The sequence below is a fragment of the Lepidochelys kempii genome, chromosome 9 (assembly GCF_965140285.1).
Source record: "Lepidochelys kempii isolate rLepKem1 chromosome 9, rLepKem1.hap1, whole genome shotgun sequence".
Classification (NCBI taxonomy): Eukaryota; Metazoa; Chordata; order Testudines; family Cheloniidae; genus Lepidochelys; species Lepidochelys kempii.
Window position 1 is genome coordinate 76,427,222 of NC_136388.1, and position 15,458 is coordinate 76,442,679.

Genomic DNA, 15,458 nt, shown 5'->3' on the forward strand with positions numbered 1-15,458 from the left:
CAGTGCAAATCTGTAGATGGGACTTTCCAGAAGTGGGAGGGGAGAGAAGTCAGGTGTTTTCCCATGGGGAAAGACATAAGTCTCATGTCATATTCAAATACTGGTGTGGACTGTGATATATGACAGGAGTCACTTTTACTTTAGTCTATATAGAGTCAATATATGATCTCTTTCAAGTCCATTATGCAAGCCAGAGAGTGAGGCAGGCAGAGAGAGAGGAGCAGCGGCTTTGAGAAGAGGCTGGTGCACTGGGAGTGCGGTCACAGTGGAAGGGGAGATTATCCCTTGCAACGGCTACCGAGCTGTTAGCCTTTAGAGCAATGTAGGCCCATAACCCACAGGAATCAGGTCAGAGAGCACATCAGTTTACCAGTGTTGAGGAAACTTTTTAAGAAAATACACTTTTCACCTGAAGACCTATAAAAAGCAAGTGAAAAAGAAGAGACAACATGTCAGAAGCTATTACTGGAATGGCTGCTCTAAGACCATGATGAAAAAAAATGGCAAGAGATCTCAAGTCTCACAGACAAGAAGCTTCTTCTTCAGTTCTCCTTCTGGCACTCAAAAAGGGCCTTTGGACAACAGGGCAAGAATAAGAATGGGCAATTTTATTTGCTGCCACAGAAATTGTAACATTAAGAGAAGTCATCAAAATTCTCTGCAGAGCAAATAAAAGCAGACGTTCTCCCTCGAGAGATCAGCCTGTAACTTTGTTTTTCTATAGTTTAGCAATCTCCACTTTATTTGAAGCAATGTTAATACATTTTTTAAAATCACAGATTCTGATCTTCACAGATTGTCACTCCAAATACGGACCCTTTCACTGCTGAGGCCTTGTCTTCACACAAAAACTCCACTGCTTTAACAATACTGCTGTAGTTAAAATAACATAACCCCCGCTGGGGTCTATAGCCATATAAAAGTGCTGATACTAGTTCTGCTATTCAGGGGTGTCATTTCCTGTGGCGCGGGGGAGTAGAAGGGAGAGGAACACCTTCTCCTCCATTGTCAGACTTTCCATAGGGCTATATGCTCCACTTCCTGCTCCCCACTCAAAGACTTTGCAGCTTATAACATAACCACATATAACATTCTATATGCTGACACAACTCTCACCCCACTCCAGAATTTCTCTGATATGATGGCCCTGTTGCTAGTCCTGCAGAAGAAAGGCAATAAGCAATACCGGTAAAAAGGAAATCCACACTAGGGGTTGCACCGATTTAACTATTTTGGTAGAAAATTCAACTTCCTAATAGAAATAGTTAAATTGGTATAAAAACTGTGTGTAGACAGTTTAAATGCAGCTAAGGTTGGTAGTAAACCAAATTTGTAGCCCTTTGCAGTCTTTGGCCTATATGAGTGCTGGCCCCAGTCCTTTTCTAAGGGCTTAAGTGGGACTTAATTTTTGCATTGGTCCTGAGCTGGCCTTCTCCACAGGGAAGAATTTCACTCATAGTGAATAGGCTGTTGGAACTTGCCAGCAAAACTGTATTGCAAATAACCAAGGATCGGAAAGCACATTGTTGTCTGAGACATTAACACACCTTTGTGGAACTTGTGTTACATTTGCAAAAGTGCATTTATTTTTAAAGCATGATTTTGCAAAGAAAATGGAAGACAAGCTGTTCAAATGTCATTGTGGTACCTTAAACATTTGTGTCTCCACCAAACAAAGCGCAAAACAGTAGCTTGAAGGAAATTACACAAAACACTTCACAATAGCTGACCAAGATATATAAAAATTCTCAGAGAAATAATTACAACTGTAGGCTGAATCCACATAGGGCAGTAAATTGAACAGTTGATTGCACAGGAGAAAGAAACTTGATTGACCAAAAAAAACTAATAAAAATTGCATTGTACAAGCTTGAATATACACTTAGGCCCAAACGACTTATGCATCTGTTTACATTTGTTTCAACGGGAGAACTTGTAATGCATAAAGTTAAGCGTGTGTGTACGTCTTTGGCAAAATACAGGGCCTATTTAAGGCAATGAAAGTCTTTCCACTGATTTCAGTGGGCATTGGACTGGTTACTTATTGAACAAATTTGTCACTAAGAAGCTAGAAATAATTCCCTTAATTAAAATATATTTCCTTGTTATGCATGTGAATACTGAAATATCCCTTTACAAATAGCTGCATGTTTATAAACTATAACATTTATCTTTAAAAAACAGTAGGTGAGCTACCTCGCTTATTGTCAATATAATGTAATCATTTGCCATTAAAGATAATACCCAGTGTAATCATTATTTAAACCCAAGCGATAGTCCCCACCCTCAGCCCCCTCAGACCTGGGAGACACTAAATGGAAAGGCAATTTTGGCTGGGCCAAAAAGAAATAAAATGAAATTCAGGTAGTTACACTTAAGTGTTTCAGCTACTTTTGTTTGTGTTTTATAGCTACACATAAGGCTTACTTTTGCAAGATGTAGATGCTGTTGCTGCTGCTTAATGACAATTTTTGTCTTAAAATTCATTTTGAAATCAACATGTTTACAAAGTGGATAAATCAGTACACACACATCTGACCGAATCAATCCCAGGTATAAGACCACTGAAGTCAGTGGAGTTACTCTAGGATGAATTTGACCCATTTTTAGTGGTGCTAATGTCTGCGTTCTGTGAAATAATACTTTGCAATTTGCTTGACTGTTTTAATAGCTAATGTATTTATGGGGGTACTCACACTGAGGTCACCATTAGAGCTGAGGGACTTATTAATTATTTACTCAATTAATTAGGCCTCTCTTTTTTTTTTTGCAGATCACTCTTTCTGCTAATTTATTTGTTAGTTGAATTTACTAAATCAATCTTTTTACAGCATGGACCAACTGCAAAGCGCTTAATGGAAGAGGGTCATATGCAACAGGGAACAATGGGGCCTGCAGTCCTGATGTGAAGGTCCTGCATCATATAGCACACTTTGACTGGAAGCAGCTGAGGAGGAGGCAGCTGGCAGCAGGTGAAGAGCCCACTCTTTGATGTACAGGCCGCACTGTTTGTGGAGGTCAGCTGAAGAACTTAGTTGCCGAGTCCTGACTTCTGTTATAGCACAGGCTGCTGAGGGAGGGCGTGAGGGGGAGGGGGAGGGGAAGGATACACAGACACCTATGTGTGACTAAAGAGAAGATGTTTGAGATGGAAGAGAAGGATATAAAGAAATGGAAGGAGAGAACAAGAAAAGATGGAAAGAAAATGTGAAATAGAGATACAAATGTGTTGTGAATAACACAATATGCTTAATTCCAACAGCAGGCTCTAGCAGTACAGGATTTTGATCCACTAGAGACACCATAGTGTAGACAGGGCAACTGTGTAGCTTTGGAAATGTGGTTGCCATATTGAATCAAGCTGCAAACCCTGAGGAGGCTCCACTCTGTGTCTCTGTGTGCTTTGACCTAATGCAAGCTTGGTTTTGTTTGTTAATTATTTCTCATGCTGTGCTGTATTTCTGTTGCAGAAGAGAAGTTGCTGAGAGGAGGGCACATTGGACCTCAGTGTTTGGAGTGTCTTTGGCTTGATCACAGAACCACACAAGTTAGGAAAGAGCTACTAGGTCAGTCAGGCCATCGCCCTGCAAAGGCAGCACTGGGCCCTACAGTATTTTCTAGTTCAGGTAGACCAGATGTGGCACTCCACCAGTTCACTCCAGTCAGGGGTTCTCCGGTCTCAAACACCCATAACATTTGACTGCTGATCTTAAATGAGTATTGTCTTCTATATTTCAAAAGACTTTCAGCATCACAAACCCCATCAAATAAAGCTGCAGGTGTTTCTATTTTACCGATTTGACTATAGAGTTATAGAGCAGTCCAAGATTTCATATGTAACTAGGTTAAAAAAAATGCTCATGGTTTTTATTCCTTAACTGACGAGGCGCTCTCCTTGCTCATCAGGCGACTCCTGATGATTGCGCTGCTGTGTCTTGATAACTGATCCTGAAATTCTGATGTTGTAAAGAAGTACAGGATTGGATCCAAACAACAGTCCAGGCTTGCCAGGCTTAAGCAAAAGGGCTGAGAGTAAAGAGTGCTTCGGCGTATGGCACAGTGTGTAATAACATTCTCTTTCACCATCATGTAGAAGAAGAAGTTTATGTGATACGGTGTGAAACATACAAAGAACACAGCTGCACACATAGAAACCATGCGTAAAGCTCTCCGTTTTTCACTGGCATTTTGCAAAGGCATTTCATATTGCTGAAGTGACTCTTTTGTTTTCCAGGTACAGTATACAATAATAATTAGAGGGCCCACAAATCCTAAAAGCTCAGCTATCGTTACCATAATCACAGAAGCTGTTTTACTGTCAATTTTCCTGACTCCGAGATCTGCAAAGCAGGAATTTGAATGGTTGGTTAAGTCAGAGTTTCTCATAACTGGAAATGGTAAGCAAGCAGCCCCAACCACAATCCATACCACAGCACTAATGGCGACGTCATACCTGCGCTTCCAGTCTTTGGCTTTGAATGGATGGAAGAGGAAGTAGTACCTTTGAATACTTATGCAGGTAAGGAAACAAATGCTTGCGTACATGTTGAGATACTTCAGGTAGAAACATAACAAGCAGAGAAATTTTCCAAAAGGCCACATGTGGTTTATATAATAATATATTCGTAGCGGTAACGAGAGAATGTGAGCAAGATCAGCTACAGCCAAATTAATCATAAAAATGACAGCTTTGTTTTTCTTACTGATGAAGCGACATAAAACCCATAGTGCAGCACTGTTTGCCAGGAGGCCAGGTATGAATATTATGGTGTAAGTGGTTGCGTATAGAGAGTTTTTAAATGTTATATTAGGATCAGCACAGTTTTCTGAAGATCTGTTGCTCTGCATCTTGAGTGTGTCTGAGCAATCATTTGGGACTGGATGGAAGATTTCTGTAAAGAGTAAAAAAATAATCATAACATCTAGCTCTTACATAGCATTTTGCATCAGTAGATCATGATCCCCATTTTGCACATTGGGAAACTGAGGCTCAGGGAGGTAAAAGTGACTTGCCTAAGGTCTCCTAGCCAGTGAGCGGCAGAGTCTGGAATGGAACCCAGGTCTCCTGAGTCTCAGTCTACTGCTCTAGCCACGAAGCCACGGTGCCTCCCAAAACAATTGCTGTAAAGGCAAAGGCAATGCAAGATTGATCAATATTATTATTTCTTCACGTGCATTACTTATATTAGTACATTTAGTAGAATTACAGTCTAGAACATGTCCTCTGTATATCTCCTTCTCGCTCTTCAATGCTTTTTCACAAGCAGTAAGATACTTTGGGGGTTATGAAACCTCAAAGACTATTTCCCTCTATCTAAGGTATTTACCTTGTCCCCATTACCATAGTATCTGAGCACCTTACAATCAATAATGCCCTGGTGAGCTAGAGAAGTGCTATTACCCCCATTTTACAGCAGGGGAAGTGAGGCACAGCAAGACTAAGCAACTCAGCCAGGGTCACACAGGAAGTCTGTTGCAGATCAAAGAATTGAAGTTGGGTGTCCCAAGTATCCAGTGCTTAATTGCTGGAGCTCAAGCAATTTTTTACTTTCATAAGTGATGCAGCAGGTCCAGAGGTGCCAGGACTATGAACTGCCAAGCCTACAGGTGCTGGGGCTCCGCCCTGGCACAAATTAAGCACTGCAAGTATCAGTCTAGTTCCCTAATCACTTAATCATTCTTCTCTAAGTGAGCCAGGTCCATGTCACTGAAGCAGCAATGGGACCCTGACAAAGTCATAGCCATCAGTGAAGATGGGATTGATTGCTACCCAGGCTAGAAAAAGTCCTTATCTCTGACAGCCCAGGATAACCTACAGTCTGGGCTAGACAAATGGAATTTACTTTCTTACTGCTCACCAAACACGTTGAACTACACTTAAAATGTGGTCATCCTGGGTCTCCCCATCACCGCAACACAAATCTGGGCCATAATTTTTAATTGAGCTGTTTAATTTTGAGATGATACTTTCCTTTTTCAGACTCTCCTTTGATTCAAACTTCAGACTGATCAGGGTGGGGTGAGGAATTTCCAATTAAACTGTTAAATTAGTACTTTTCCTTCTTTAAACCAAACTGGGATTTCTCCTCAGAGGGGGTAGTACAGGCAGGAAAAGTTCAGTTTGGGGATATTCCTGCTAACTCAAAATCCTGGGTGAGTTGCTTTACCAGCTCATCCAATGTAAGGGTAAAAATGAAGACTGGCTTCCTGTTTCCATGTAAATGTCACGGAGTGGCTGAAGAAAGAGACGAGATTCCCAGATGCTTTTCTACATTCCTTCCATGGCTCCACTCAGGGAAGTCCCTGGCAGCAGGATTTTATTGTCGCCCTTTTGCCAGGAAGTGTGGCGCACCAGAGGCATGGAGCCAGTATGAAAGCACAGGTTTCAGAGTAGCAGCCGTGTTAGTCTGTATTCGCAAAAAGAAAAGGAGGACTTGTGGCACCTTAGAGACTAACCAATTTATTAGAGCATAAGCTTTCGTGAGCTACAGTCGAGCTGTAGCTCACGAAAGCTTATGCTCTAATAAATTGGTTAGTCTCTAAGGTGCCACAAGTCCTCCTTTTCTTTTTATGAAAACACAGACTTTCTGCATGGCAGTTGCAGGCCTTCTGCTGATTCCCATTCCCCTATGATCCACGAGAATCCATTGGATCTTCTAGGTATCCCAATAGAATGACGATGGAGGGATTCTATGAGGAAAGTTTCTCCACCTTAGTTCCCTGGAGGGAGTTTTACTATGAGGATATAGCATTGGGGATATTGATTCACTGCCAATGACTCATTTTCTGCAAAGTACCACCTACAGGAGGCATCTGCCAGCAGAAGTGTCTCTGTAAGTAGATGCTAGCCTGGTAACTTGTAGCATGTTACTCATACATGAGTAAGAAGCAGATGGTCTACTACAGGGTATGATCCAAATTCACCATTGGCCTGCTTATGCCAACACCGCCTATGGCCACCCGTTTTCTGTGCCAGCAGGCCCTGGGAGCAGCAGTTGTTGCTTACTCTCTTTTTTGCCCTTCATTTGAAATGTGTTTCTATTCCTCTGGCTTTTCTTTTCTCCTGGTCTTAAACAGTAGCCCAGCAACGGATTAACGCCATACAGCACTAACAGCCACCACCTACACCCCACCCAGGAAACAGCCCACTGAAATGGCTGACTGAGATAAGTGGGAGTTAGGCCTTTTTTGAAAATACCACTGATCCAATCCGCATCTTTAGGCATCTAAATACCTTTAGCAATCTGGCCCATGGACTGCTGTTGTTACATGAACTTCAATTCCATTGACCTGAAATTAAATCAAAATGGGGTATTTCGGTTTCAGTCCCTTTGCATGCAGATGCCCCTAGATGCAGTTAGCTTTCATTACATTTTACATAATAACTAAGGAATTAGAGTTCATAAGCACTTTTGATGTAATCAAGCACAGCCTCCTGGCTCACCAGCGAGACCGCTCCGACTGCAGGTCTTAAAAAGAACCCATGTATTAAATAAGCATCTGAGAAAACATATTACCATCCCTGCTTCAGTAAAGTATTGTCTGCATACAAGTGATTTCCAGTAACGCAGCCTTCATTTCCTAATGGCAAAATATACCTTCTTACAAGCACTCCAGACATGAGGAAATTCCTGTCCCTCAAAGGGTTTCTCACTGGTTGAGTTGCTCCTTGGCTGATTAGAATCGTGTTTTCTCAGCTAAAAGATATAGGACCAGAATGATGCAGGTCTAGCATTGCTGATAGTTAGAGAATAATGGCATTTTTGTGCCACAGTTTTCATCTCATCCTATAATCTGTTCTTCAATTGGCCACAAGGTGTCAGATTTGACAACCTTTCATTTCTTTTTGCCTTTTCTTTGAGAGAGATTTCTAACTCTGGTAAGCGAAAATAAGGTGTTGAGATACTATGGTGTTGAGGGCCACATAGACCCCTAGATAGATATGGTATGACTACTTTTAAATGATGTTTTATTGGTTTTGTGTGTCTTAATGCCTTCTGGGATTGTCCCAAATTGAAAAGTTTGTGTTCTGATTTTTGACAATTGATACCAGAATAATTTCAGAGAAAAATCCCCTAACTTCTTGATGTTATAGTTAGGGGAAAGTCCTGATTTAGGGAAATTAAATAGATTCTCTTTGAATCAGAATAATTGTGACCACAGCTACATGGTTACAAAAATACCCTTAAAATGTGGTTGACAAAAAATAAAAATTAAACATCTGTATTAAATTAGCAATTGAACGATGGGCCTGTAAAAGGCTCTTTATTGATTTCAGTGGGCTCTGGGTCAGGCTCTATATGATGAAATATGGACTAAGGAGAGTGAAATGATTGGGAGTGCAAAATCATGGGTAACATTTATATGATAATAATGCTCAAGTATAGAGCATTCTCACACACCAATTCACTAGGCTTGCCACTAATTAATCACTTTATTTAAAACATGATAAAACTATCCTCTAAGCTAAAATACAGAAGGATCCTGTTAAACACCTGGCAGCACTGGACCCTCACTACAAAGCTACTGACAAAGCAAGGGCACCAACAGTATGTTGCATAGCACAGGTGGCAAGCTAACATATTCCATTCAACTATATTTTTTCCCTTATAATGAAGACATATCACAGTAGTTTGGAAGTCACAAGAGGACAGTGAAAGCCTCTGCTAAAACAAATTCCTACTGGATCATTTTCTTCAGAACATGCCATTTCAATAAAATCAATAATGAATAAATACAATATTGATGTTTGCTTAATTGATTTGCATTTGTAAGACTGTGGTAACAAGGAAGGAAATGGTCTGTACTGGTACACACTATTACTTGGTTACTTGTAGACGAAAGTCTGCAAAATATTATTTCCATGGCAATATCAAGAAAGGAATGGTCAACCTGAGACCAACAAGTGTAGGACTGTCATTCCTTGACTCTGCTGTTTTTTGGGGGGCCATCAAGTGGTGTCCAGACACTAGAACTGATTTAACTATGTTGCAAAATCCTCCCTGTAGAATTGCCCCTCTGTGAGTGTTCCTGTATCTTGCACATTGCTGGGGTCACAATGAAAACAGAAACCCTCACAGTCAGCAGTGAAAAGCTCTACAGCTGAATCAAAAGGAAGGCTTCCCCTGGCTGAATGCTTAGCTGTGATAAATATGTATGTCTTACAGTGTTGTGACGCATGGCTAGAAAGGGTTAACAGCTTGCAGGCTGAATGACCCAAAGCTCACCTTTAAAGTCATGTTAGACAGATATGCAAATGATAATTAGAGCCATTCATGCTAAATGGGCTAGAACTTTGAAATCCAAACCTATACTGTTAGAAGTAATACTAATTGTGTGTACCTTAGATGTCACCTGTAAACAGACAGTTCCTGTCTGTCACTATAACTACTGATTCAGAGATCAAAAGGGAATATTAACATTTGGATGAATCTTGGGTAAAATAATGTCATTGTCTATATTTGAAGTTTGTAATAGACTGCCTAATGGATAAATTGACCTGTGTTAATTTGTGTAACTAATTACTGGTAGTGTTCAGAAAGCAAAAGGTTACATCAAAAGCCTATTGTTTAACCAGGACTGTGCGGTCAAGTGGATGCTAGAACACTGTATAAAAGATCCTTGGGTCCTGATTTTGTCATCTCAGATCTGCTTAGGCTTCATCAGGGGAAGTTTGAGCCGCAAGACTGAGGTCCCAGTTATGCTGGTACGCCCTGAATATGAGATCTGGACATTGGACTATAACCTATGAACTATTTCTGAAAGAACTCTTTGCAGCTACAAAGCTCACCATCTATGCTGTGAATCTGAACCTCAATGCACTGAGCTCATGTCTGTATGTATATTGATCTTTTAACCATACTCTCTCTCTCTCTCTCTCTCTCTCTCTTTTGTTTTTTAATAAATGTTAGTTTAGTTAATAAGAATTGGTGATAGCGTGTATTTGGGTAAGATCTGAAACATTCAGTAACTTGGGAGGTAATGTGTCCAATCCTTTGGGATTGGTAGAACCTTTTCTTTTATATGATGAAATAAGATGTACAGAAATTGGTACCATATTTGATGTGGGTACCTGGATGGAGGCCTGACGCTGGATCACTTTAAGGGAACTGTGTTGTTTTGACTTCTGAGTAACCAGTAAGGTAATGAAGAATCTGTTTTATGCCGGCTTGGTAAATCTAAGTATTGGAATATCCACAAGCTTTATGGGGATTGTCTGCCCCATTCTTTGCAGTTTACCCTAATTGAGTGACCATAGCTGGCTGCCCACAAGTGTCAATATGAATCAAATGTCCACTAATGTATTCCATTATTCCACTATGCAGTGTAGTTGTAGCCATGTTGGTCCCAGGAAATTAGAGAGACTCATAACTCATAGACTTTAATGCCAGAAGGGACCCACAGTGTGGGGAGGAGGTGAGCAGCCATCAGTGGTTAAGGACTGTTTAGAAAAGCTGGACATACACAAGTCCATGGAGCTGGATGTGATGCATTCGAGGGTGCTGAGGGAATTGGCTGATGTGATTGCAGAGCCACTGGCCATTATCTTTGAAAACTCATGGTGATCGGGGGAGGTCCCGGACAATTGGAAAAAGGCAAATATAGTGCCCAACTTTAAAAAAGGGAAGAAGGAATGCTTAGAGGAGCGGAAGTGGATCAGGAACAGTCAACATGGATTCATGCCTGACCAACCTGATTGCCTTCTATGATGAGATAACTGGCTCTGTGGATATGGGGAAAGTGGTGGACATGATATATCTTGACTTTAGCAAAGCTTTTGATACCGTCTCCAACAGTATTCTTGCCAGCAAATTAAAGAACTATGGATTGGATGAATGGACTATAAGGTGGATAGAAAGCTAGCTAGATTGTCGGGCTCAGTGAGTAGTGATCAATGGTTTGATGTCTAGTTGGCAGCCAATATCAAATGGAACCGGCCCCAAGCGTCAGTCCTGGGGCCGGTTTTGTTCAACATCTTCATTAACGATCTGGATGATGGGATGAATTGCACCCTCAGCAAGTTTGCAGATGACAGTAAGTTGTGGGGAGAGGTAGATAAGCTGGAGGGTAGGGATAGGGTCCAGAGTGACCTAGACAAATTGGAGGATTGGGCCAAAAGAAATCTGATGAGGTTCAACAAGGACAAGTGCAGAGTCCTGCACTTAGGATGGAAGAATCCTATGCACTGCTACAGACTGGGGACTGACTGCCTCAGTGGCAGTTCTGCAGAAAAGGACCTGGGGATTACAGTGGACAAGAAGCTGGATATGAGTCTCATAGATTCATAGATATTAAGGTCAGAAGGAACCATTATGATCTTCTAGTCTGACCTCCTGAACAGTGCAGGCCACAGAATCTCACCCACCCACTCCTGCAATAAACCTCTCACCTATGACTGAGCTGTTGAAGTCCTCAAATCATGGTTTAAAGACTTCAAGGTGCAGAGAATCCTCCAGCAAGTGACCCTTGCCCCATGCTACAGAGGAAGGCGAAAAACCCCCAGGGCCTCTTCCAATCTGCCCTGGAGGAAAATTCCTTCCCGACCCCAAATATGGCGATCAGCTGAACCCTGAGCATGTGGGCAAGATTCACCAGCCAGATACCCAGGAAAGAATTCTCTGTGGTAACTCAGATCCCACTCCATCTAACATCCCATCACAGGCCACTGGGCCTATTTACCATGAATAGTTAAAGATCAATTAATTGCCAAAATCATACCATCTCCTCCATAAACTTATTGAGTTTAATCTTGAAGTCAGATAGGTCTTTTGCCCCCACCTGCTTCCCTTGGAAGAGTGTTCCAGAACTTCACTCCTCTGATGGTTAGAAACCTTCATCTAATTTCAAGTCTAAACTTCCTGATGGCCAGTTTATATCCATTTGTTCTCATGTCCACATTGAGTCAGCAGTGTGCCCTTGTTGCCAAGAAGACTAACGGCATATTGGGCTGCATTAGTAGGAGCATTGCCAGCAGATCAAGGGAAGTGATTACTCCCCTCTGTTCGGCACTGGTGAGGCCACATCTGGAATATTGCATCCAGTTTTGTGCTCCCCACTACAGAAAGGATGTGGACAAATTGGAGAGAGTCCAGCAGAAGGCAAAGAAAATGATTAGGGGGCTGGGGCACATGACTTATGAGGCAAGGCTGAGGGAACTGGGCTTATTTAGTCTGCAGAAGAGAAGAGTGAGGGGGGATTTGATAGCAGCCTTCAACTACCTGAAGGGGGGTTCCAAAGCTAGGTTGTTCTCAGTGGTGGCAAATGACAGAACAAGGAGCAATGGTCTCAAGTTGCAGTGGGGGAGGTCTAGGTTGGATATTAGGAAAAATGATTTCACTATGAGGGTGGTGAAGCACTGGAATGGGTTACCTAGGGAGGTGGTGGAATCTCCATTCTTAGAGATTTTTAAGGCCCAGCTTGAGAAAGCTCTGGCTGGGTTGATTTAATTGGGATTGGTCCTGCTTTGAGCAGGGGGTTGGACTAGATGACCTCCTGAGGTCTCTTCCAACCCTAATATTCTATGATTCTATGATCATGATCATCTAGTCTGGCCTCCTGCACATTGCAGGCCACAGAACTCACCCATCCACTCCTGTAATAGACCTATAACCTCTGGCTGAGTTACTGAAGTCCTCAAATCATGATTTAAAGACTTCAACTTAGAATCCATCGTCTACACTGAAAGTGTCCCATGCCCCATGCTGCAGTAAAAGGTGACACCCCCACCCCCCCGCCCAGGGTCTCTGCCAATCTGACCCTGGAGGAAAAGTCCTTCCCATCCCTGAATATGGTGATCAGCTGGACCCTAAGCATTTCAGCAAGATTCACCAGACAGACACCTGGGAAAGAATTGTCTATAATAACTCAGAGCCCTTGTGACTTCCCCTGGTGTTATCTGGACCAGTGATCTGCTATGTCACTCCAATCCTCGACTCTGGGAGCCAGCCTTACCCTGCTCTTCTGTGAGAACCCCCACTCCTGGACTGTTGATGCATGCCTCTAGCATGTAAGCTGCTTGGATTGTGCAACCGAATGACGCTAACCTATATCTCCGGTCCCACCCCTACTAGCAGTCACAGACTGACTACATACCATTGTAGGCAATGTCATCACACCAATCCCCTCCCAGACACACCCCTAGAAACCTCCCTCTTGCAGTGTCCAGTTATGCCCCGGATGCTGCAAGCTTATATCAGTTCGTCAATTTAACAAATATATTTATATGTACCAGGCTTGTTATCCCAAGGGGAGTCTCTGACATGCTTCAAACCAAATGCACTGCTTTAGGTAGAATAAACAAAGAAATGTATTAACTACAAAAGATATATTTTATGTGATTATAAGCCAAGCACAACAAATCAGGTTTGGTCAATGACATGAAAGCAAAACGCATTCTAAGCTGATCTTAACACTTTTGTTGCCCTTACAAACTTAGGTGCTTCTCACCACAGGCTGGCTGGTTGCCCTTCAGCCAGGCTCTCCCCTTTGATCAGAGCTTCAGTCATTTGGTGGCGGTGTTTGTAGATGGGGGTGGAAGAGAGAGAGAGCATGGCAAATGTCTCTCCCTTTATCATGTCCTTTCTTCCCTCTTGGCTTTGTCCCCCTCCCCGCCTTCAGAGGCAGGTGAGCATTACCTCATCGTAGTCCCAAACTGACCAAGAGAAGGGGGGTGACTCACTCAAGAGTCCAACAGATCCTTTGTTGCTGCCTAGGTCAGCGTACTTTATTCCTGTGAGGCTGGGCTGGGTTTGTCCCATACATGCCCTGATGAGGAGTGAACTGCCCCTCTGCTCTTGGAGAGTTTTTGCCTGGGCTTGTTTTAAGCCATGAGGACACATTTTCAGCCTCATAACTACATACATGAAATTACAACCTATAACATTACTATAACTACAATGCTCAGTGCATCATGAGCCTTCTGAAGATACCCGACATGACAAACTTTGCATTGGATACCACACAATCATATTATAAGGATGAACATAGGGGTACAGGGCATTCTCCTGCGGTACAGAGCATCACAGCCCTCTCCATCCAGTGTTCCATCACCTGCTGTTGGAGGATATTTGCTACTAGCAGCCACAGACTGACTACGTACCATTGTAGGCAATGTCATCACACCAATCCCCTCCATAAACTGATCAAGATCAGTCTCGGAGCCAGTTAGGTTTTTACCCCCACTGTTAACGGACTACTCCTATCTTGTTTGGTCCCTTACAATATGTGTGAACTACTTACGCTAAACAATCTGATCCACTTGGCATTTTGCTGTGACACAAGGAGTGCCTTTCCCAGACCTGAAGAAGAGCTCTGTGGGGTTCAAAAGCTTGTCTCGCTCATCAACAGAACTTGGTCCAATAAAAGATATTACCTCATCAATCATGCATCTCCATTATTCCACTGGTCACTGATACTGATAGGGAAAAGTTTGTGCCACTGTCCCCTCAGCACCCACACAAGTGCACGCACCTTCCCAGATATTTTGCCATAACATTTCTACCATGCTGGGACAAATTCATCATTGGTATGAAGTGGAGTAATGCCCAGGATGAATTTGGCCCATTTGCTCTGACAGGAGTAAAGTTCTGAGCACCATCCATTGAGCCATATTTCAACAATAGACTTTATGCCAGTGGTTCTCAACCTATTTACTATTGTGGGCTGCATACATGACCCACAATGTGTTATATGGGCCATATCCAATACTACCAGTATGGCCTGGAGGATTTCACATGGGCTGCAGCTTTGTGCTGACTGGGCCGCAGGTTGAGAACCACTGCTTTATGGCTCTTTAAAAGAAAAACCCAACATCCTTATTTCATATGCTAAAATCTCATGCTAAAGCTAAAGGTCTCTCCCGCTTGAGTCTGTGGCAAGACTGGCTTTGAATGCTAACTGACTCACCAAAAGAGGAATTCCCTTTACATTTACTTAGCTTTGGAACCCAGCTGTGCTGCTGAGTTTTGTCTGTAGTTACCTTCAGGATGCACAAACTGTTAGTCACCAGCCACCAGAGGATTGCACTATTAAATTCCCTCTCATCTCTAGCCACCTGTTGGAGTGATTGCCACAGTATTAAGGAGTCTTAAGTAAACCAGCTTTAGAAAGTGTGATTTAAATGCATCCATCAGAGATCAAGCTATGTCTAATCCAGTTTAATAATTGCAATCCTAATCCATGCTGCAGTTTCCATATCAGTGGCAACTGCCTCATAGTCTCTGAGAACATTGAGCCCCACCCTTTAGACTTTTGTCACATTGTGTTTTCCATCTCCAGCTCAAAGGAACACTATCATTCTGCACTCACAATTTAATTACAAAGCATCATAGATTACATATAAACAACAGCTAGAACAAGAAATCTTTTTAATCTAATGAAAATCCTTTGCTAGATGAAATAGAGGTCTGCTGGAATCTCCGTTACCATCAAATACAATTTAAAAATAAAAGATTTGTACT

At 42.3% G+C, this 15,458-nt stretch overlaps 1 protein-coding gene across 1 annotated transcript; it reads right to left on the reverse strand.

Moving 5' to 3' along the window:
- Window positions 1-1,527: 1,527 nt before the first annotated feature.
- LOC140917664 (putative P2Y purinoceptor 10) lies at window positions 1,528-15,042 on the reverse strand. The gene is given in 3 exon segments (XM_073360941.1): window positions 1,528-4,892; window positions 14,905-15,015; window positions 15,018-15,042. Coding segments are annotated over 3 exon segments (1,161 nt in total). The 3' UTR covers window positions 1,528-3,867.
- Window positions 15,043-15,458: the final 416 nt, after the last annotated feature.